The 24294-nt window shown below is 37.6% G+C and overlaps 1 protein-coding gene across 1 annotated transcript in view; it reads right to left on the reverse strand.

Moving 5' to 3' along the window:
• The window catches only part of Wdr70 (WD repeat domain 70), a 304681-nt gene that overhangs the window by 5068 nt on the left and 275319 nt on the right, over positions 1-24294 (reverse strand). The window contains exons 13-16 of the mRNA XM_004623536.2: positions 21386-21486; positions 19257-19336; positions 17196-17312; positions 14743-14905 (exon numbers count right to left, since the gene is read on the reverse strand). Coding sequence (XP_004623593.1) covers positions 14743-14905; positions 17196-17312; positions 19257-19336; positions 21386-21486 — 461 coding nt within the window. The remainder of the gene's footprint in view (positions 1-14742; positions 14906-17195; positions 17313-19256; positions 19337-21385; positions 21487-24294) is intronic.

Below are 24294 nucleotides of genomic sequence, written 5' to 3' on the forward strand. Positions count from 1 at the left end.
TTTTTTTTTTTAAGGTCTCTTTTAAGGAGTGACTTTTAATTCTTAAGTTATGCATGGAGAGATGATAGGAAGTGTGGCCCATAGGAAAAAAATTTCTCTCATTCCAATCCACCTTGCTCTCAAAATCAACGTTTGTAAAGCACATCTGAGAACTTTTAATAAAAGCTATATGTTGTGTGCTGAATAAAAACTAAGTTCTTTAAAAAGATTATTCAATTTTGGCCCACTGAGCATCTCCACCGAGCCTAACAAATGCCAGGGTTTTGTGGGAGCTCAGTGAGAGTCAAAGCTTTAAACTTTACAGCTATTCTCTCTTTTCAGCAGTCTTTATCTTTGGATTTAATTCTAGCAGTTACTCCTTTGAAAAAGTCTAAAAATCCATGCATGAGAAAGATTTTAAAACTTCAATATAGGACTATCTGGGACATTTTCATTGTATTTCTTTAGTCACCATTTTACCAAGATAATGAGGAACAGAGATGATTAAGCAAAGTTAAGAATAGAACTGGGAGATTTCTTCTCAGGGAAGTGGCCTAAGTTTAATTTGCCCTTAGGAAAGGAAACTAAGTCAACAATATCAAGCAAAAGTAAAATGGTACATACAAAAAGGTATTTTTTTTTTTCTGATTTTTGGGAAGGGTCTACAGGGGGTATTCAGGGTCTCACTACTAGCTCGGACTCATACTGGCTCTGTTTAGAGCCTCCCAAGAGGTGGGATTATAGGCACGTGCCACCATGCCCAGTCTCAATTGCCATCTCAGTGTGCCCTGCGGCAGGGCTGGCACAGCAGGCCTGGGAATCAAACCCCTGGCCCCTGCAACTGGTTGTAGGTGCTTTAATTCGCTAAGCCATTTGATTGGCCCCAAAAAGATAAAATACTAACAAATTTGAAATTTTATAAAGGCTGACATAGATTCTTGCTTTTAAAACCAATAAGAAACAATAAGAATGGCCATCAATAAACCCTCTCAATCTATTAATCTCTATCATCCCTGGCCACAAACATAGGTTCTTTGCTGAGTTGCTAGAAGAAATGGAATTTGTAGGCTGATTTTTCCATAGACTCTACTGGGATGCTTGTAAAGAAAGAGTAGAATAAACCAAACCAAAAAGACAACAAAGACATGGTAGTAGATACATGGATCCATAAACAAAGTGCAGATTTCTCTCTATTTCCCCAAACAAAGCCGATGGAGGAATTGACTTGAAGAAAATGGAGATAAAGGGAATGTTTCTTTTAGCCAAATATATAATCACTGTGTGTGACCAACACATTAATAGGAATATGGTTAACTTCACTGGTGGACCAGCAGAGGATCTACTTTATTGAAATCAGCTTTATCCAGATTGTTTATTTTACCGGTTATGTCACACACTTACCCATTTTTGTAAGTATTAATTTAAAACCCAAACTTACGGAGCAGCTGGTGGGAAATGTGTTCTTCAGTTTGATTAACTCCTTTAGGGAACAGTAAACATTTCCACTTGACTAGGTTAGATTTTAATATAGCTATTGGTACTGACCATTTAAAGAACTAATCAGAGAAGGCAGAAGGATTTTGTTTTGACTTGGATTAGCTCTAGCAAACTCTGCATTTGCTCATAGAGAATGTGATTTCATGAAGCAAGAGTAGAAGGAACTGAAGCACATGTCTTTCTCAAACCTATAAATCCCGATTACATAGTTCTTTGTCCTGAATCATTTCCCCCTCATATCATTTTCAAAAACTGATTCCCAGGGTTGTTTCTAGCAACTGTGTGCTACTGAAAAATGACAAAGACTGAGTTCCACCTTTCATGTTTCTATCCAGAGAAATTTTGTGTCAAGCAACCAGTGATAAGCAAAGATCCTCCATGCAACCTTCTAAAAGGGCACTTGAGGGGTGTATTGTTTATGTGAGAGGAAGTGTTAACAGAACCTGTCTTTTTCTCCTCCAAGCTCTAAGTTATGCCTTGTACACTCCTCCTCTAGCACTTAGGTAAAAGTGAAGTCATCATTATATTTAATTATAGTCTTTTTCTGATTTTGATTCATTCAAGAATCATAAAGTGAGTTCCAGGGTAATAGAACACGTATGAGGGGAAATTGCTTGTTTAATTTAATCATCAGTATTCAAGTATAAACCACAAGCATTTTTGGCTCAGTGCCCATTGTTTATTATAAAGGAAAACCTCAAAGCCAAAGTCAATTACAGCCATGACTTGACAATCTGACACACTTGTTGACCCTGTTAGAGTGAATATGGCCCGGATGAACTCTGACCTCAACAGTACAATTGCAGAATTATTGGGATTAAATAAAAGGCTTGACCAAAAGACTGCACTTCAAATGGCTCCTTCTTTCTGATGAAGAACTAATCAAAGACTTTATAAAATATTAGGAACACATAAGAAAATAGGCAGTAAAATGTTTCTAGATAATGAATTTCCTATTTTCCTCAGTACATGAATACTTTTCTTGGGAAAATAAACACATATCAGACTAATAAGTAGTACATCTTAACTCATAATGTTATATGTGGGAGTTCAAAGACTCTGAGAGACATATGTAAAACCTGTGGCAACTGTAGAACAGAAAAAAAAAAAAAGGATAAGAGAAAAGCCAGAAAGAACCCTATAAAACTACCATGAGCTACATTATTGAATGGGTAAACAAGGTAGAATGATAAAAACCTTTGCAAGACAAGGCTGAACCAGGGATGGTGTCATTGCCAGTAATCCCAGCACTCAGGAGGATTAGGCAGAAGGACTTTGTCAACAGAGACAAACAGACAGTCACATAGACAGACAGACAGACAGACAGACAGACAGACAGACAGACAGAGAGAAACATAGAGAGCAAGACAAAGAGAGAAAGGAAAAGAAGAAAAAGACAGGCTGGAGATGGGCAGACAGTATCAAAACCCTAGTTCCTATTTATAAAATCTATGCCACAATTTCAATTTAAAGCATGCATGAAGCTGGACACTGCTGTGGCCCTATGCTCTTATTTCATAGACAAAGAAATAGCCCTAGCAAAGGTAACAGATGTACCAGGTAGTGACAAGACTGAACTAAGACCAGGACTTGTGAATCTCAGTATCATGTTCCCTTTGCTACACCATACTGCTCACATAATAATCTTTAGCTTCATTATTACTCAGCTTTTTAAATAGCTACTACTAGTTGCATTATGATGGAAAAAATTCACTGTAATAATTAAACAACCACAGACTTCACTTCAAAGCCAGACAGCCTGCATTCAAACCCCAAACTTGCTACTTATGGGTCTTTTGGCAAGTTGTAAGCTTCATTTTCATCATCGACAAAATGAAGACAAGAATACTACTTACCTCATGAGTAGCTGCTGAAAGGATGACATTGAAATATATATTTAAATAGATCTGACCTAGTGGAAGTACAAAAAGCTTTCATTCTTACTATATAACTTGCTTTAGATATTGTGTTTTAACATTTCATGTAATAGATGTATTTTCAAAGTTATATCTAGAATATATTTGGTAAACTAATTCTTACATTAAACACAATATTGTTTCTTGTGCTGGGTGTGGTGGCACACACATATGATCCCAGCACATGAGAGGCTGAAGAGGAGGATCAGTATGAGTTCTAGCCCAGCCTGAACTACATAGTGAGACCTTGTCTCAAAAAACAAAAAGAATTATTTATCCAATCTTGTATAACTATATCTGTTAATCTGAACAACTGAATTGATGTTAAAAATAGATAATGTAACAACCATATTTAATAAGCTATTCCCGTCTTGAAAATCTGTAACATATGCATTGTTGTATGTTACTCTGTTTCTGTCATTCTTTTCTATTTGTTTTTGCTTCTGTTTTTACTCTTCAAAATAAAATAAAAGTAAACTAAAAAAAACAAAACAAAACAAACAATAATTGTTACTTGCTATTTAAAAACTCCTGGGAGGAATTATTTTGTTATGGAGATAATCCACTATGAACATCTATAACTGAAATAGTCTATACATGTAAATTTTCTTAAGGGGGAGTTTTTGGTTTGTTTTAAATCATTGCTTATGTATTACTATCAAATGTCTGTGTCAAAAATAATCACTGGGGATACTTCTTAAAATACAGATTCTCTGACCAAATCCCACAGCATTTGAGCTGGTGTGTGCTGAAGTCTCCCTCCCCCGTTACACACCCAGCCACTGAGATGAGGAGGCTCAGGGGCTATCCAAAGAAACACTGGCTTCTAGTCACCTAAATATACCTCAGGCAGTAAAAAGGTAATTTTCCCGCTATGTTTTTATTTCTCTCCTTAACACAATATTATATAGGCTTCCTTGCTCACAGTGACTTCCTTAAATACTGTCAACTACTCAACATGACTTTAAGTGGATGCTTTATAGGTGGGAACAATATTTTAATGGATACACACAATCATACACATCCATATATTTTGTGTCAGGCAAGACACTGACACTGAAAATTAAATTGACAGAATCAGCAATAATGGCAGCTTACCTGGCAGAAAAGTGGCCGTGGCTGACAGAGCTGTCAGCCTGGCAGGCTGCTGGCTGGGATCCAGGCTCCCACACACATCTATCCCTGTCTGATGTGTAAGCTAATAGCATTCTGGATCTATATCCTGCCCACTCCCCAGCCAGCTCCCTTCCCCTCCCTCTAGCATCATCTTTTAACAAGAAACTGTAACTCAATCTGTTCATGTGTAGCTGAACAAGAATCCTCTATGATCTGCTGTGTTTGAAAACTTTCATAGCTATTATACTGCTAGTGCCCGGACAAAACTAAGCATTCCACAGACAAATGTAAAGTGTTTCAAGACTCTTCAATATCATCACCAGAGAATGCAGGTGCTATCTGTCATGTGTGGAATGTCTAATTGTTAAAGCTAGATACAGTAAATAAATCTTCATTTCATCACTGACAGAGGTCAATTGCAGTGAAGAAAACAACCAGACACACCTTCTCAATTACAGTGACCTTTATGAAAAGATCCTTTTAAATATTAGCTTCCCTTCAAACACTTTGCCACTTGGCAGCAAATAGAACACCCCAGCAGGTGAGCACGGGAGAAACAGCACTGTGATCCTGGTGAACAAATTACATGGCACAGACTATGCCACGAACTTAGTATGCAATAAATGTACAGTGATGAAACTGGTGGAAGGAAAGAGACAAGAGCAAAATGCAGCAGCAGAAAGGTGTGTGCTAAAAGCTGCACCTCGCGCTGGCAAGCTCCCTAAGGTAGGGATCAAGAGAATAGAGGTGTTCTCTAGTTGCAGCCACCATTAACTGCAGAGCTCTAAACTGCAGTCTCTCTAGTAGGAAGGTGTACACATGACAACATCCATCCTGCCCACCTAACACACCTACTATTAAGCCAGCACATTATTTAATTATAAATATAAATCACCTACAGTGAAGAAAAAAATTTTAGGCAAAAGTCATCAATAAACAAAACCACTACTGACTTTAGTTAACTCTATTTAAATAAATTTGAAAATGTGGACAGATGACTGCACAAAAAGTATTCATTATTGAGCAGCACTGAAAAAGTTAGAAAATAGATTGTTGCTATGAGGTGGTATGAGAGAGAGAAATTAAAGAATTATTATTCACCCTCTATGTCACAGAAGTTTTACAGGTAAATTAAATTGAATCTTAAAAAATTAGTAAGTTTAATAGTTTTGAAACATCTTGAAGGCATACTTAGAAAATCAAACACAAAATTTTTAGGAAACCACCCTAACACGAGACAATGTAAATGTCATCCATGTGAGAGGGTCATATTTAACACCAGAATGTCTCAGAATCAGTAATTCTAATAATACAATTCATTTTCATAGATCCAAGAAAAATCACCTCATTATAGAGATAAAGGAATTCAATAACATTTGCCATGTATCCCAAATACATATGCCTCTGGCCTTTGTAGGGTTTTCTCTGCATGGAATGCGCTTCCCCCAAGTAGCTGCATGTTTCACTTCTCGTATCATTCAGGCTACAGATAACTGTCACACATATTCTACCTTGACCACCATTCCTAAAACAGTACCATATCCTCTTCCTGGTTACACTGTGTCTTCTACTTCCTGTATGAGTTTTCTCCTTAGCATTATCATCTCACATTTATATATTTATATACTGTTTGCCTCTTTTAGAATATAAGCTCTAGGGTTGGGGATGTAGCTCAGTGGTACAGCGCTTGCCTAGCATGCACAAGGCCCTGAGTTCAATACCTAATAACACACACAGAGAGAGAGAGAGAGAGAGAGAGAGAGAGAGAGAGAGAGAGAGAGAGAGAGAGACTACAAGCTCTATAATAACAATGACTATATAGGTACTACAGGTGTTCAGTAAATCTGAATGAATAAATAAAATAACAAGAGAGGGATTCTTCCTTAACTTCTTATAGGTATGTCTTCAAAAGTTAACATGTTTTTATGGGCAAGCATCATTAGACTGAAACTCTGAAATTTCTTCATCTGTAAAAAGAGAACCTTCATATGGCTTAATCTAATAGAATCTCTCTTCTTAAAGTTCAAAATGAGAAAAGGATGTACACTATCACAGTTATAATTTTTTGTAATTCTGGCAGTAATCAATCTAATTAGATAGAAAAATAGGCATCAAAACTGGCAAGAAGGAGGAAACTTATCATTACTTACATATGATGCAATTTTATACTTGTAAACCCCAGAAATTTAAATAAAATTATTATTATTATTATTATTATTATTATTATTATTATTGCTGGTTCAGGCTGCCTTAAGGGCGGGTCTGACACAGCATGTGGAGCTGGGGATCCAGCTGCAGTATCCTGCGCCTGACTGCATTCGCATAATCAGGCGTTTAAACAACTGAGCTAACTGATAGGCCCCTAATCATTTTTCCTGCTGCTGTTGTTTTTTTGTGGTACCAGAGATTGAACTCAGGACCTTGCACTTGTCAGGCAGGTGCTTATTCTATTGAGCTATTTCCCCAACCCCTGAATAAAATTATTTAAAACAATACAAAAACACAGTAAAACAGCTGGATATAAAAATAATATACATAATACATACATGTGTAGCCTCATACCATTTCCATATAAAAAGGAGTTAAAGTTCAGCTGAAAAAAGGTCTTATTTACAGCAGCACAAATAGATACAAGTAGAAATAAACGGAAAAGGAAATATGAAAGATCTACACAAAGAAAATTTAAAATACTATGAGGGGATATAGTGGTGCGATTAAATATAAAGATATGGCCTGTTCTTGAAAGAATCACTATTATAGAATCCTATTTATGTAAGTTATCACATACATGTAACTTAATTCCACTAAAAATAATACCAATAATTTTCTATGGGGACATTATTACAGAATTTACAGTAATTCATGGAGATATGCAAGATTAGAAAAGTTCTCATATGAAGTATAATAAGAGCTAGCAATCCTACAACAATAAAAACTGGTACGAATATTTGAACTAACTAAATATGGAGCCTGGAAAATGAAGAAAAAAAATCATAAGAAAATAGACTCTATATAACAAAGGTATCATCTCAATTCAATGAGAAAAATTCATTATTCAACAAGTAACAGCAATTAACTAACCAACTGAAAAAAATTCTACCTCATGACCTAAAATAATTTTTTTAGCAGAGGAAAAATATAAGTGATGCAAAATTAAAAGTGATTCAGGAGAAATATCTCCAAATAGCAGAATGAAGGAACTGGAAGTGAAATGAAAAATAACCTTTTAAAATTCCACAGTCTACCCTTTGATACTGCTGCCACACAAAGGGTGAATTTCCTTAATTTAAGGAAGTATTAATCTAGGTATTGCGGCCCAAGTTTGTAAATATAGCTACTCAGAAGGTTGAGGCACAAGGATGGAAAGTTTGAGGCCAACCTAAACAATACAGTGAGATACTATCTCAAAACAAAAAGGTCTGGGGAATGAATAGAGCTTTTTTAAAAAGTCTTACAAAATTTGTAAGATGACCACTTAGCTAATAGACAAATCAACAAAAGACATAAACAGAGTTTAAAGGGCAAAAGATATCTACACAGTTTACAAGGTAAAAAGGATTTTAACATATGAAAAGATACTCAAAATTATAAAATATAAGTGAAAACTACAGTGAGTTAAAAATTTAGCCTAATGGATTGGCAAGAATAAAATTAGCATATTCTCTTAGCAAGGAAAAGGGAAAAGAGGGAATGAGACACTGAGTAAGTTGGTGAAAAAGAGACTCTAGAGGAAAATTTGGTCTATATCAAATTTAAAATGCAAGTAGCCCTTGACAACAATTCTATTTCTAGAATGTTTGCACATGTGGGCAAATACGTATGTACAAAGACATTAACTTCAGTACTGTTCGTAAGAGTGGAAGATTAAGACAATGTAACTGTCTAAAAATATGGTAAACATGGTATCTTGCCTTAAAAAAGTATAATAACCCCATATAATAAAATATCAAGTAAGTCTAAAGAATAAGCTAGAGGCATGGATGGATCAGGCCCAATTGGATACATGTTAAGTAAAATACAAAGAAAACCAAAACCTCCTTGCAAAACACACTCTATGCTCACGTTTTCAACAGTGAATCTAGCTACATATGTATCTATATGTTTATGCATAGACTCTGGGAGAATGAACAAGGATTTGTAGCTGCTGGTATCTCTAAGTTGTAGAATGAAAGAGCCAGAGAGAGGGAAAAGAGAAGAGCTAGGAAACATGACAATGTCAAGCCATACAGTTATATGTAGAAAATGGGCAAGGCAATGATCCTGAGAATCTCCAGAAGATTTTTGAATCTAGTAGTTAATTGGAAAGATTCTCACTCTGACTAACTATATATACTGATACCTGTGAACTAAGCAACTGCACTGAAGATGGTAATATGTAATAGTAGTTTCATGTTTGGAGTGCCTGTCATTCTGGTCTTCTGAATATGGGCTGCTTGTCATGACATGCCAGTTGTTGCTATGCTGTCTCTTGGGTAGATGGTTGTTCAAAAAGAAGGGGATGGTGAATGAAAGCAAGAGACAGGAAAAGGAATATTGTGGGACTGTCCTGCTTCAAGGTTGTATATGGTTAGTTTTTTGGACTTATGTGTAAACATAAGAAGTATATAATTCCTTATGCCTATTTTTAAAATATATTCTAATTTTTAAATTTTTTTTATTATATTCTGTAGGGAATTAAAGTTCAACATATCAATACTTGATGAAAAATACCTGTTCCATATTATGCCTAAGATGTTTGATATTCAGATAGTGAGGTTAAGCTTAACAGCCTAGGTTGTATGGTAATAACAATAAGCTTCTCTTCTGGAGAGTTAACAACCTAAGTTTGCAGACCAAAATTAGAGAAAAAGGAGGGCCGCAAGGAAAGCCAACATTTTGGCCCTAGCCTTCCAAGGTCAATTAAGACTCAGGACATATGAGAACTTGTACTGTAATGTCAGGTAACTCAGTAGTGTCCCAAATTTTCTTATCAAGAGATTATGGGGCCAAAGAGGAAAGTGATCGATGATATAGAGTGTGCCTAAGGAGTGTCACATGGAGAGAAAACATTCTCTTAGACTTTCACAGAGAGCACATTGGCCAAGCAATGGCCGTGACTCATCCACATGGCTGACACTGACAAAGGTTCTACAATCTGAGGTACAGGATCTCAGGATAAATCCTGAGAGGATTTCACTGACCTTATCAGACCCAAAAGCTACAACTCTTGCTGCATAGGTCCTGCTTTACCTTGGTCTTAACCATCCAGTAGAAAAGTATAAAAATGAAATATAAGAAGTAAAGCCATGCTGTTATGTTGAGCTATAGGGGACTCAGGTCAATAATTTCTGACATTGCCAGTCAAGCGGAAGACCCAATACTATTATGGGCTACTGGACTCTTTTAGAATATTTTGCTGAGTTAACACACCTATAATATTCAAATAACGGAACTTAACAAAAAAAAGGGGACACAGATGAATGTCCATTTAGTATCTGTGTATTCAAAGTGGTTAGGATAGATATATAGTCACATTCTCTTAATGAATAGAGGTATTTTTTCTAATGGTGTTTGTAAATAGAATATCATGTCCGCATTTTATACAGCAATTAACCACTAGGAAGAATGTATGCAATGTGTTAATTATTGAAACTGTCCTACCAATTTGGGGGGGGGAGAGCTTTTTAATAAAAAAAAAAAGAAAAAAGAAAAGAAAAGAAAGAGCCAGGAGTTAAATGAAAAGGGAGCTTTGAAATTTCCATTGCCTACCTTTGATATTGCTAGGCTTTTTTTCTTCTGTATGAATATATTACTTAAAACTCAGATATGAAAATGCCATAGTAAATTGATCCTTTATCAAAGTAATATGTTAGAACAATAACCTGGAATGGCCAAGTTCCTGTTCTGTGTTGCAGCAAGGCCTTGCTAAACAGCAGATTCTAAAATATATCTTCTTAGTATTTTATTTTCTTCCATGATAAGTTAGATCTTTGACACCTTTCTTTATACTATACATTGCTAATATCGATTAATTATTATTTCAAAGTTTTTGGCAACATCTCACGATTTTTGTTGGTAAACACATGCATATATTTGGAGCAGTTATCCATCATGATGCTTACCATGTTTACCATATTTTAAGCTCTAGATCTGCTTTCTCTTCCTTCTTCAGCTTGTCCTTGGCAATTTCTCAATAGAATTTTTGTAGTATAAAAGATTCCTTATAGTTATAGAAGACAACTACCCCATTAAAAACAGACATAATCTATAAGGTTATCTGCTGCCAATGATGTGTTGACATAGATTAGCTTATCTGCACACAAATTCTATACAAATGCAGAGTAAATCCACACCATTTAGCTGGCCAGCCTTAATACGACCCCTTAGCTGTTGTAATATCATCCAATTCATTGTTCAGAGTCATTCCATTGTACTCCCTGATGATTAATACACATTGTGACCAACGACCACTGACATTACAGAGGATGGTCTGCTCTGCTACAGTGCTCATTGTAGAGGACACATTGCTCTCTCCAGATCCTTCAAATGCCTTGAGCATTTTTGTACAGTGCGCATCCACTCACAGCAGTGTCACCTATGTTTGAAGTTCCTGAGAGCTGCAATGACTAGGAATGTCTTTCTCAACCCCATATCCAGCCATTAGCAAAGACTACCAGATAAGAAGTACAAATACTCTCACTGTCATTGCCAAGACCAGGATAACACTGACTATGGTCTTCAGTGTTATGCTTCAGGACTGAGCCAAAGTGACCCTCCATAGGACATGACTTGATATTATACCCTGGCTTGTTTCATTTCTTTTCTCCAGTATCTTACTGTTTTTCTCTTAATCTGTCCTCATAAATCATCTTTACATAAAGTATTACCTTAGGGTCTCTTTTTAAGAAACCTAGGCTAAAATAATGTGCTTTTCTTTTATGTGGAGTAGCTTGTAATGGCTAGCAGATAGGGGACTGATATAAATATAGCATGCAAATTGAGTTGATTTATAGATTTTTCCAAACTCATTAACTTTTTTGTTGTTGTTGTTTTGTATATTAGTACAGGCTCTACAGGGTCTTACTACACAGATTGGACTCCTAGTGATCCACCTGTGTTTAGCCTCCCAAGAGCTGGGATTACAGGTGCGCACGTCACCACACCCAGTCTCGATTGCTGTTTTAGTGTGCCCCAGGGACGGGGCCAGCACAGCATACCAGGGATCAAACCCCAGTCGCTCCATCTGCCTAAGCATGCATTTTAGTCTGCTGAGCTATTTGGCCAGCCTTTGAAGTCAACATTTTAAAAAGTGCCTAGGAGATAACTCAGTAGAATAAGCACCTGCCTGGCAAGCACAAGGTCCTGAGTTCAATCCCCAGTACTGCCAAAAAAAAAAAGTGCCTAGGGTCTAGTTTTCTTATGCTTTAGTTTTTCAAAAAGAAAAATTTAGCAATATATAAAATATCAAAGAAAAAAATTTAAAAAGTCTCAAACAATACAAAAATACAATACAAAAATATGCACAAGTTTATTCTCTATAGCATTATTAGTGACTACAAAATACTGGAAACAACCTCAATACACTTATAAAAGAAAATGCATGGTTAAACAAATTATGCTATATCCATATAATGGAGAACAAGATTAATGAAGAGATATAGAGTGACTTCTACAGCATACTTCTAACTGAAGGGGAAAAAAGCAGACCCCAAAAAACTACTTCATATAAAACCATAGTTATAAAACTTTAGTTAATAAAAATTTCTCTCAAAATTTTAATTTAAAATTAAACTTCATAAAACATTAATGAAATATTTAGACATACGACATTACCCTTTATCTTGGAAAAAAGGGGAGAGAATAAGAGAATGCTCGTGTATCTGCTATTTGTGCAGACGAAAAAGTGGGAAGATAAACCAAAAAAGAAATTTAAATACAAGTGAATGTAAGCGCATTTCAAATTAATGACAAACCACAATGGCTTGGGTACAGAAAAAACATCTAATCTAAATAACTTTGAAAAATAGTATCTTGCCAAGCTACTATAAGCCTAAAGACAAAATGCTGCAACACAGCTGATAAAATGTTTCTTACAAAGATATGGGTTAGCAACTCTGAAACTCCTGTATGTATACATCAGAAGTGAACTGAATTTTTCACTACCAGAAAAAAGCACTTAAAACTACACATATGGGAAAAGCTACATGAACTCCATGGCCTGGGGCTGAGACCAGAGGCATCAGATTAAAGTCACGGTTTTAAAAATATACAGACCAATACATGCAGAAGCTGAGTGTATACATGAATAGGCCGGTACACACACACACACACACACATACACACACACATACACACACACAAACACACTTCCCAACTTCGCCAGCAGAGAGGACCTAGAAGCAATGGTACCCTAGTAGCACTGAGTACATCTAGCTTCCATCTCTTGGTTTCTAATACCATTCTCCAACAAAAGAACCAGGAGTCTTTGGAGAAGTCAGTTCCAGGAAGTGGGAAAGAAAAATGAAGATTAACCTGAACATCGTGTGGTATCAGACAGGAGAGTGCTGGAGAGCAGATGCTGCCGAAAGGAGACAGAAGCCATTCGGAGAGATCTTCTGCTGGCTGGAACAATCTGAGCAACAACTAATTAATGACAGCCTTGGATTTGTAAGCCATAGAATAATGTAACAATTTTAGAATCCTTATTAATTTTTTTAAAACTTGAAATATAAATGTGGGAGAAGGGTCAATTCTTTTTCCTTCAGGTAGAATTCCACTTAACAAACATAGCAGAGAAAAATCACCATTAGGAAAATATCACAATAGTGACTATCACAGGCAAATGTACCCATGGACAAAAGGAGACAGCAAAAGACTGAGAAAAAAAAACATGATTTACATAGTCTAAAAATATCAAGCCCAAAACTTACCAGGAATAAGACATTTTGGTATCATGAAGCTCTTGATATGACACACTGAGGATTCACCATGATTCCTGGGTTATTTTGCCACATACATGTAGCTTCATTCCAACCAAGAGAAAATACCAGAAAACCCAAATATAGAACCAGTACTCATTAAAATGAGCCAAGGTCATGAAAGACAAGAAAGAGCGAGAATCTATTACGACTGGAGGAAACTAGGGAGACATAACTAAGTGCAGCGCGGCTCCTGGGACAAGAATGTGAGTGGAAAAACTGGTGAAGAGCAAGGGACGTGTGTAGCTCAGTTCACAGTGCTAGAGCAAAGTTAACCCCATGTTCATCATCAGTGGTACTACAGGTTATGTAAAGTTAACATAAGGAGAACTTGAATGAACAATATATGTGAACTCTGTATTTTTTAGAAAAAATTAAAAATTTGTTGAAGTCTAAAACGAGTTCTAGTAAAAAGTTAAATTTTTTAAAATTGAAAATTAATTTAGCATAAATGTAGCTGTTTTAGTAACTTTAGAATCACTACACAGGCTGGGGAGATAGCTTGGCTACATAAGTGCCTGCCGGGCAAGCACAAGGTCCTGAGCTCAATTCCTGGTACCGCATGCTGAGCCAGCCCTGGAATCTCGGGCGCACCATACCAGCCCCAAAACTGGGCATGGTGGCACACGCCTGTAATCCCAGCACTGGGGAGCCTCAGACAGGAAGATCACTATAAGTCTGAACTGCATAGCAAGACCCTGTAGCAAAAATAAAAAAGAAAGAAGAATCACTACACACTGACCTACATTAAGGTATCTAATGGAATTTGAGAGGCTGGATCTACTAGGCAGTACTGTTCACCTACAATTCCCCCTAAAACTGCAGTCCTCAATAATGAATCTATGAGACACTCCCTTTCACCTGCTCTTAATCCCTGTCATCTTCGATAGTGCAGTGATTTTCTTTTTTTATGTCATAAGTAGAATGGGCTTCATGTAATGGCTTACACTAGGCTGCCACACTGATGAAACAGGTAATTTAAAAACCTACCATTTTAGAATCATAAGATATACACAAATACCTGGGTTTCTAGACTGTGAGTTCTTGGATTATTTTTCATGTTTAATAATAAAATAAAAAACAGGGAATTAAACTCCAAAATACCATTGGTATGCTCTCCTAAATTCATTAAACATAACAATATTTCTACTTTATTTCCGTTCTTACTTATTTTTCAGTGTTGAGGATAGAACCCAGGGCCTGTGCCTGCTAAGCAGTGCTCTACCGTGGAGTTATACCCCCAACCGTCAATCTATTTTAACAAGCTATTCTCTCACTTGGAATATGCTGGAGAAACCCAATATGGGTTGTCTTCCGCTGCTTTGGCATGACGCAAAATGGCTTCCCGGGGATTACTGTCGTCTGTCTTGTCCAAAGCAATGTTCTTCACAATGTAGGATGACAGAGTGCCCCCATGGGTTCCAACTCGCCCACCTCGACCTGTTGCAAACATATTTAAACAAAGTCAGAAAAAGAATGAGCATGACGATGTGGTTGTATCTGTGTATGTATACTTATCTGAACACAGCTCAAAACTATCTTGAGTATCACCCTTTCAGTTTCTCTGATATTCAGAACCAAAGTAAAATCACCAGACTACAACTTCCCCAGAATATTTTAAAATAGGAAGTATTCTTTTTTACATTTCTGTCTCTTCATTGCTTAATTTACAGATCATATCAATAAAGAACTGCAACTAACTCACCTTTAAAAAAATTCCCCCAGCCTGAACATTTAAAATTCAATATAAACCAAAATAACTAATAATCATTAGATGGTATTTTAATTTTAAACAAACATATTGTAGGGCTGCCATGTTCCAAATTCCCTTTATGCTGCTATAATTATGAGAGAAAATGAAACTGCTGAACACATTGATTCTCACTCTTTCCCCGTACTGCAACTGCGGTAGCAAATGGGAAGCTCTTCAAGGGCAGGGATTTCTGCCCTGCCGGATCCATAACAGCTACTATGGGGCTTAGTACGCACAAAATGTCTGATGTTTTAGAAAGGTAACATAAATATATGAAGCCAAACAATTGAAAACTGATTTCATGAAGTAAGATAAGAAAGTAAGTCAGGAAATAACTTCCAAGAGAATCTTTGTGGCCAGTAACTATCTAAAACTAATGAATCCATTCTGGGAAATCTCAGAAGGCAGAGAATTCTATTTTCAATGAGCAGAATGGATTAATTACAAAGAAAAACAGAGAGACAGAGACAGAAAGAGAGACAGAGACACAGAGACAGAGAGAGAGAAAGATTGCTTTTCAATGGGGATAGGAAGAAGTCAACAGCCACATCAGAAAAAAACAGAATAGGAAAAAAGTGAAGTATAAAGCTACAAAGGCAGGTTACAGAGAATGGTGAACCTATACAAATACAGGAAGCTTATGGAAGTTTGAGAGCAATAGCAATATGAAGGCAGACCAAATAGCTCAGCAGATTAAAGCGCCTGCAAGCAGGCACATGCGCTGGGGGTTCGATCCTCAGGCCTGCTGTGCCAGCCCTGCTCCCGGGGTACGCTGAGACTTCAATTGAAACTGGGTGTGGTGGCACACACCTGTAATCCCAGCTCTTGAGAGGCTGTAAAAAGGCGGATTAGTATGAGTCCAATCTAGTAGTGAGACCCTGAACACCCTGTAGACCCTTCCCTAAAATAAAAAAAAAAAAAAAAAAAACAATGTGAAAGCTAAAGAAATTAAGGATAGGGGCTAGAGATATAGTTCAGTGGCACAAGCACCTGCCTGGCAAGCGCAAAGTCCTGAGTTCAATTCCCACTACCAAAAAAAATTTTAAAAATTGAGGATAAAAACCTGTGTACAATAAGTGGAAATATGGCAAAGACAGGAAGTGACCTAAATTAAAGAGCCTAGTTAGAAGTTCTGCAATACTCTAAGCAAGAATATTATATGAAGTGACCTAAATTAAAGAGCCTAGTTAGAAGTTCTGCAATACGCTAAGCAAGAATATTATATATGGATTTGCTTAGGAGGGTGGTTAAAAAAAATGAAAAAGAAAAGATTGCGAGAGACCTATGAAATATTTTCAATGCTGAAATGCCAAATACATGCAGGATCAGCGCTCAGGTGCAGACGAATGAACAAGTCCAAAATTGCAGACTTGTGAGCACAGGACAACTGGGAACTACACCGGACAGCAGAAAATACACCTCTAACATAGGTGTGTGCTATATGTACTGCAAACTGATGCTGCTTTTATGCCTGGAGACACTTACTTTCTTAAAAATTCTAGGAGCTTTATTCATCTTCTACCAGTATAGGAAGCTTTTTTTTTTTTTTTTTTTTTTTTAATCAATGCAGAACTAAATCATTGCTACTTTCTGCCCTATGTGAAACTGAACCTAGCCTGGATCCTGGTCAAAGAGTCTGATATTACATATTGTGCCAATATTGATGGCAGTGCTTTTAACACTGGCTTCCAAGAAGCCCCAGTGTTCTACTGAGATCATCTCTAGGCCTCAAGTTAGAGACTGAGCAGAAAGGGCCCCAGATTCCTCCCTACTTAAGCCTTTCACCTTTATCCGGTTTACCTATTATGATTCTGTATCAGGTCTTTAAAGAAAATGTCCTTTTGTCAAAAAGAAAGCATTTGAAAACCATTACCTAGTAAAATCTCTCAAGAAGCACCCAGGCCCACAAGATCATCCTGTCTCTGTATCAGTCACCTCCACCCTGCCCTTCTATAGGTTGCTAACTGGATCAGTCACCTGGGCCTGCTACAGGAGGTTCGGGTTTGTGAGACTTGAGGGGGTCCAGTCTGTCCTTCTCCAGTTGTTTCCTTGTACTCCGTTGGCGGGGTTCACGGAACATAGGCAAGGCATGAGCTACAAGAAGACACATTTGAAACATTTCATTATAATAACAGCCCTTCATCTAAAAACATAGCAAAAGCATGACTAACCGAAAGATGAAATGGAAGTCATAATGACGGTCTTCATCTAATAATAAAAGACAGTCTTACTGTAACCAATTAGTTCATTTGTTTGATATCAGACTCATTGTTCACCTCTCCTGGCAACCAATGGTACTTGGGAAACACTGTCAAACATTGTCAAAGAAATAGTGGTGAGGCCGCCCACCTCCTGAACCAGGGGGAGTAGTTAAAACTTAATTTCTATGGTTTTGAAAAGAAATACTTAATGGAATGGTTGTTTTTTCTAATAGGACTCAAATGTGAATAATGTCAACATCTTGCCTGTCAGCTCTGAAGTTCCCTCAGATGCCTCCTAACCACTGGAATCACTTCACACATTTCTGAAATGTAACCACCTCTCAGGAGTTGACAACACTGACTAACCGGAAGGGTGGAACACTTAGCCCATGGAACTGGGATAAAGGTTGCCTTGAATGCAGGGATGTCTGAATCTCCTGGCAGGAGGACTAGAAGAGGCTACTAACCCTCCTTTCATATTGTACACAAAACAGGGGATAAAAATCACAGTCATGTTGCTCTTAAGTTGTTGTTGGGATTTACTTAAAGTCAAAATTAAATTTCAAAATATTAAGTATAAGAATTTAAAAAGGAGACAGTGTAACATTTGGGGGAAGGAGAAAATTATTGGAGTAAGTTTGAACAAAAAGTATCAGAATAATTTGTTTCCTTACACAAAGATTAAAAGCTGTTTTTAAAAGGAAACTTCTTCCAGAGGACCAGGAGAACAACAGAGGTTTAAAAGGAATTTATAACATGAGTGAAATGTCTCTTAACACCTCAGAAACTCCCAGTGTCTGCTTCTACCCTCTGTCCCCACTGCTGACAGGGGCTAGACCATATCATTCATGGTAAAACATGCCTGCTCTGAGCTGGGGACAAGAGAACACAGCCATCCTTAGCCACCCGTCACTCTATCAGGCAACATGACAAACAGTATTTTTAGGAAGGGGAAAAATAGCTTTTCACTTCAAACGACTAGAGGAATTTAAGTAGGCCGCGTGTAATTACATGAGCTAGACTGGTTATGACACTGACTTTAACACTTCTACTCTTGCAAAAAGCGTCACTGGATCTCTTCAGTGATGAGTCTGAAGTTCCAAGGGACTTGGTCCTGTACAAGAACCACCACCAGAGAGAAACCCAGCAGTACAGCGCCCCCTGGGCTTTAGACTGAGGCATCCATTGTTAGTTTATTTAGCATCAATAAACTAACAATGGATGCCTCCTCCGAGATTTCTTTCCTAGCTGTCTCCTCCTACAGGGCTGAGATTACAGCTCTGGGAACAAAGGTCTGCCAGATTAATGAGGTTGTATGACTGGCCTGAGAGAAGCCATTTTGTGCACCCTGGTAAAATTTCTACTCATACATTAGGTAGTTAATTTTATATATAAATGCTTCCAGATGGGTCTAGCACATGGTCACAGATTTCAGGAGGCACTAGAAGAGACCCTTCATCTAGACTGCTTACTCACTTGATGAATTTCAGCCATTCAACATCACACTACCATTTTGTGGCGAACGTGGACAAACCTAGGCCTCTGATTCAAACACCAGTACTTTACATTGTTTATTTTTAGACTAGACTGTTATTCTTTAAAAGGCTTATATAGAGTATGCATTAGGCTCAGACAGGCTCCTCCCACTTGGATTAGAAGTTATATGAGACACTCCTGATTCTGTGATGAGTCATAGAAGCTAAAGCTATCACATAACTCTTTGTACAATGGGAAATTTTGTAACATATACCTGAACTCAGGATTTTTCTCTCTAAAACAAAATGTTACCACAGGAGAAAAGACAGACATATTGCTGAGAATCATGTTAACAACTTACGGGTGATAATGTAGTCCTGGGTCAGAGTTTCAGCTTGCTTCGCCTTCCGCTGGGTTTTAACCACACATAATTTTGCTCCCCTAAGGGTGTAAAAGCAAATTGGTTCCTATCTTTGGTCTTAGGAACAGAAAATCTATCTTGAAAACATCAGATACTTTCAGAAGCATACTCTGCACAGTGTTTTGTCAAATCCTACACTTTCTGAGGGATGGCAACAGATGGGGTTTTGGTGATAAGGGATTACTGAACAAACAGAAAGGCGAGTCTTTCAGTCAGCAGTCACTACCAAGTGAAAGGACTGGAGAGGAACAGGACACCTGAATATAGACTTTTTTTTTTTTTTTAATCTTATCAAAATAACTTAGAAACTCAAGATGTTAAAGAAATAATAAAATTAACCAACATCTTCACCGTAAGGTCACAGGGTTCAAATTTTAGTTTATGTCCCAGATGGAAGCAACCTGGGTGGCCTACACCACAAGTGGCATATGTCCATTTTCTCAAATATAAGAGTACAAGTGTCTGGAATGGAGTCAGCTTGGTAGCACTGCCAAGGGGCTATAGCCTAAGAATGTGTGCAATTAATCAAAAGTGTGCTTAGAACATTTTACTCTTCTTACCAATGCTGAGTTTTTTCTTTTAGAAGAGACAAATATAAATAAGCAAATTTCTGAAAAATTCCAAGTAAAGATAGCATTCTACTGGATGCTTATCAAATGAAGCTAATAATTTTTCTCAAGTGAAATAAACTTATAATCACATCATTTTTAAACATCTTTATTAAAAACAAACAAACAAAAATCCAATTTATTCTTTTTTTTTTTTTTTTTTTTTGCGGAACTGGGGATTGAACTCAGGCCCTTGCGCTTGCCAGGGAAGTGCTTATTCCACTGAACCATCTCCCGGTGCTTATTTATTCTTAAATTCCATAAGACATAACCTTGCTTTATGATAGGGCATGAGTTCCAGCCCTGGTCCAGAAAGTTCTGAAGGAAGACAGTTTTGTTTGCTTCTATTTAGAGTAAAATTATGGTCAATGAATATTCATTAAAAGATGATGGATTTCATTTTCTAGAAAGGATGTGAGTTTTCAAAACAACCTTATAGGGAACTCTAGTGAATTTAGCAAGTGAATTTTAATTCCAGCTAAGCAAGGCTTGCTCTAGAGAAAGAGCTAATTGCTAATGTACCTTAACAAAAAGAAATAAACCATCCGTTTTTGGGTGGTAACACATGCCCATTTTTTTTTTCCATAATTTTATTGAGAAACAAATAGCAATGAGACAGTTTCAAATCTAATTAGTCAGACAGTTTCAATAATTAACACATTGCAGGGCCCTGGCCCTAGCTCAGTCCTTTAAGTGGCAGCTTCCACAAAGCTGTCAGCCTCAGGTTGCTGGAGTTCGAACCTCACAACTCTCCCGCTGGCCAAAAGTGCCCTGAAGGCATTCGAGGAACAAAAAAAAAAAAAATTAACACATTGCATACTGTCTTCCTAGTGGTCATTTCTTGTACAAGATGCAGACATGATATCCTATTTACAGACATCTTTATGCCCAAAAAAAATGTAAATAACTGAGGCAGTTCCTCATGAAGTTCTCAATACCTTGGCAATACATTAATTGGTATGCTTACATGTTAAATGTGCGTGGGCATGGGGTTGAGGGGAAAGCATTTGTGTTCTCCCTTTCTGCTGTCAGAGAAACTTGCTAAAACTCAAATTGCTAATTGAAAAAATGAAAGGTAACAGAACAGACAAGCTGCTCCCATTTCCTGTAAGTGGTCAGTTCCTTACTTTGTTAATCCTTCATATGCATCACTGCTAATGCCACTGTCCAGGGCGGTATGCAAAGTGAGCAGGACTTTTCCCCCTGCTGCACTCAACATTTCAGCTAAAGAACTGCAAATCCCCAGGAAACTTTCACTTTGACTTCGGTATGGATCAAGGGTGATATCTAAATCCTCTTTAAAGCACAATACTGGGACTTTGAGGCTTTACTCTGTGCCAGCTGCATTTTCTAAAAGGGTGGATCCCCATCAAAGGGGGAAATAAATAAAAGCAGGGGTGAAACAAAGCCCTCCCCCCAGTTGTTGTCATCCATCTAAAATGAGCAATGCTTATAGAATACCTCTGACTCTTGTTGGGGTCATAGTAGACTTTAGCCAACCCATTCGCAGTTCCAACCATGATCTGGTTCAGCTTTGGATGCCACAGGCAGCGGACTACGCTCTGAAAGGGAGAGAGGCATGGGATTCAACACAAGAAGCCAAACAGAGGTGGGGGCAAAAATCCTGCTGGCACTTTGATGGCTAGTTTACTAAATTAAAAGAAAATATTAATACGCCATCCTGACAACAACTTGTAAGTCTTAGGATACCTTCTTGAGGTTAAGTTGCAACCCATTACTTCTTATCTGTATGAAACCATACAAGTAAGAAACGATGGTCCTTTCCTGATATGACCCTTTTCCTAACAGCCTTGAAGCCAAAAAGTCAGGCTGCAAGCCCCGCTACCACGTGAGGCTGGCACCATGGAATGTTGAATCCACATAAGTCAGTTCTGCTTACCACCAAAGCAGATCTGGATCGCAGTGTTTCGTGCTTTTACACACACAAAGTATGTCCCTCTAGGCTACAGATTGAGGCCAGGTGGTTATTGTTTTTAGTTCACAAAGATCCAAGTCTCATGAATATTTTCTTTTTAGAAAGGACACATATTTTTGGTAGGGACTTAATAACCTCACCCTGTATGTGAGATAAAACAGCAGGGCAATGGCAGAAGTAACACAGATACAGAATATAAAAACTTGATATGAATCTGAATTTAAAACAATTTTAGAGAAGGTATACTAGAAGTTATGATCCTCTGGGTTTACTTCTGCTGAGGAAAAACAAGTAGTGCTTTAGAAACATGAAGAACCAGGAGCATTGAGTAAGAACTACAGCCTGTTTTTAATTTTTGTCTGTGGTAAGTGAGCAGAGGCGGGAGGGAGAGCATGAATAGAATTAAAGGGAAAAAGATGAAGATAATGACAATAGGCAGCAACACCATGTACCACATCTGCAGGATTCATTCTCATAGAGAAAAAACTGAGTGAAAACATTAATTCAAGTTTTACTGAATAACCTGTCACTTGCCAAGCTATGTACAGGGGTTAAGGGATAAAAGGCAACATATTTCCATTTCACAATTCTAATGGGAAAATTAAAATCTTGGAACCTCTGTCTCCTACATCTTCTCATGCTGATTTTCTTAGGTTCCTTATCTCTAACAATTCCACTTTTTTGATAAGAAAGAATACATGGGAATCCCTGAGATCCCTTTTGATAAAAATTCTGACTCATCTGACTGGCAAAGCCTACACATCCACTTAAATGGCTGTAGATTCTTTTCTGGGATTCTAGAACACTCTCAGGAGGAAGCTGAAAAGAGGCTGCATGGCTTCCCATTCACATCTAGAAGTTCTTAAGCTATGCATCCTTGAAGAGGACTCCGTTATTCCTGGAAAGAATCAAACCTGAGCTTGTGCTTTCTCCAACAGCACACTGCCAGTAATCTTAGTGTTTCCCTCAGAGCTTTGCTTAAATCTATAGTGCTTGGTGCCCACACAAGTGCTAAAACATAAATCATACAACAGTAACTACTAATAGAAAAATCTGAAAACAATACATTGTACTTAATGTGACAATTTGGTTTTCCTTTTGTTGTTTATGCTTTGTAGACATGTTCATGGGATCTACTGTACTTCATAATGTATGTACGTAAAAATCAAATTATCTCCAAAACAAAACTGCTCCCATTTGGCAAGACAAAATTAAGTAAATCAACAGCTCACAGTCTGCAAAGCAGCATTCTGACTTCAGGTATTCTGCCACTGAGCCTAATTTGAGAATCATGCCTAGGTCACTGGACACTTCCTGATGGCCACAGCCAGGCGTATGGAACTGCAAGAAGAGTCACAAACCTAACTTCCTAACATCACACTTGTGTCATCCTATCTAGAATAAGTTCATTTGAGCAAAGACACATCTCGGTTTTGGCTTAAATATCATCACTATGCAGACTACCCTAATTAAAATTGTGCCTGACTGCTCCCCTTACTACCTTTTTCTTTATAACATGCTTTTTTTTTTTTTTTTTTTGGTGCCAGGGGTCAAACTCAGGACCTTGCTTGCCAGGCAGGCACTTATACCACTGAGCTATATCCCCAGCCCTATCAACATAATTTATAATTTATTTATTCTGCTTGTTGTCTGCTTCCTCCACTAGAATATATGTTATATGGCCACAGACTTATGTTTTATGGTATTCCAAGTGCCCACTCTAGAGTCTGATAAATGTGTGCTAATATAATGAATTAAAAGCTACAATTCAAAAATAAATAAATAAAATAAAATAAAAAAGCTACAGTTCACCAATGTCTAAATGACCTACTTTGCTAGGTACAGCTGGAGATATTTTCAGGTTAAAGTCATTACTCATCATGAGGAATAATTTGATTTCTCCATATTATTATTATACTCAGGTATCCTACAATTGCAGCCACGTTTGTTCTTTTCTAGTGTGGTCAAAGAGGAAGGACATGTACAAACCAGAGAGCAAGAGAAGACAACGAGAGGGGCTTTCAAATGCCTTTAGAAATCTCAGCCGTGTACAAATGGCTCTAGGACAGTCCTAAGGGCACAGTATGAGAGTCATTTCTCTTCCTTAGTTCTCCAGAGATCTAGCGAAGCGTCTAAGATTACTGGTTCTCAAATATGTTTTCAAGTGAGCAGGGTGCAGAATTGGAAAGGATCCACAATGTAGGCCTGATAAATTCCAAGACATCCAGCCAAACAGGCAGTTTCCAGGGGCAGCAGGTTACTGTTACTCTCTCTTTCTATGCTGAGGGTGTAAATGTTAGAGAGAGGCAATTGCTCAGGCCAAGAGACCAATGTCTGAGTGCTTTCCAGGGAGACCAAGGGCACTGTACCTCTACTCCTATTCGTATTCTTTATCCTTCAAAGCGCTCTCTATCACTCTGTCTCTCTCTGTCTC

The sequence above is a fragment of the Octodon degus genome, unplaced genomic scaffold (genome assembly GCF_000260255.1).
Source record: "Octodon degus isolate 3935 unplaced genomic scaffold, OctDeg1.0 scaffold00002, whole genome shotgun sequence".
NCBI classification, from domain to species: Eukaryota; Metazoa; Chordata; class Mammalia; order Rodentia; family Octodontidae; genus Octodon; species Octodon degus.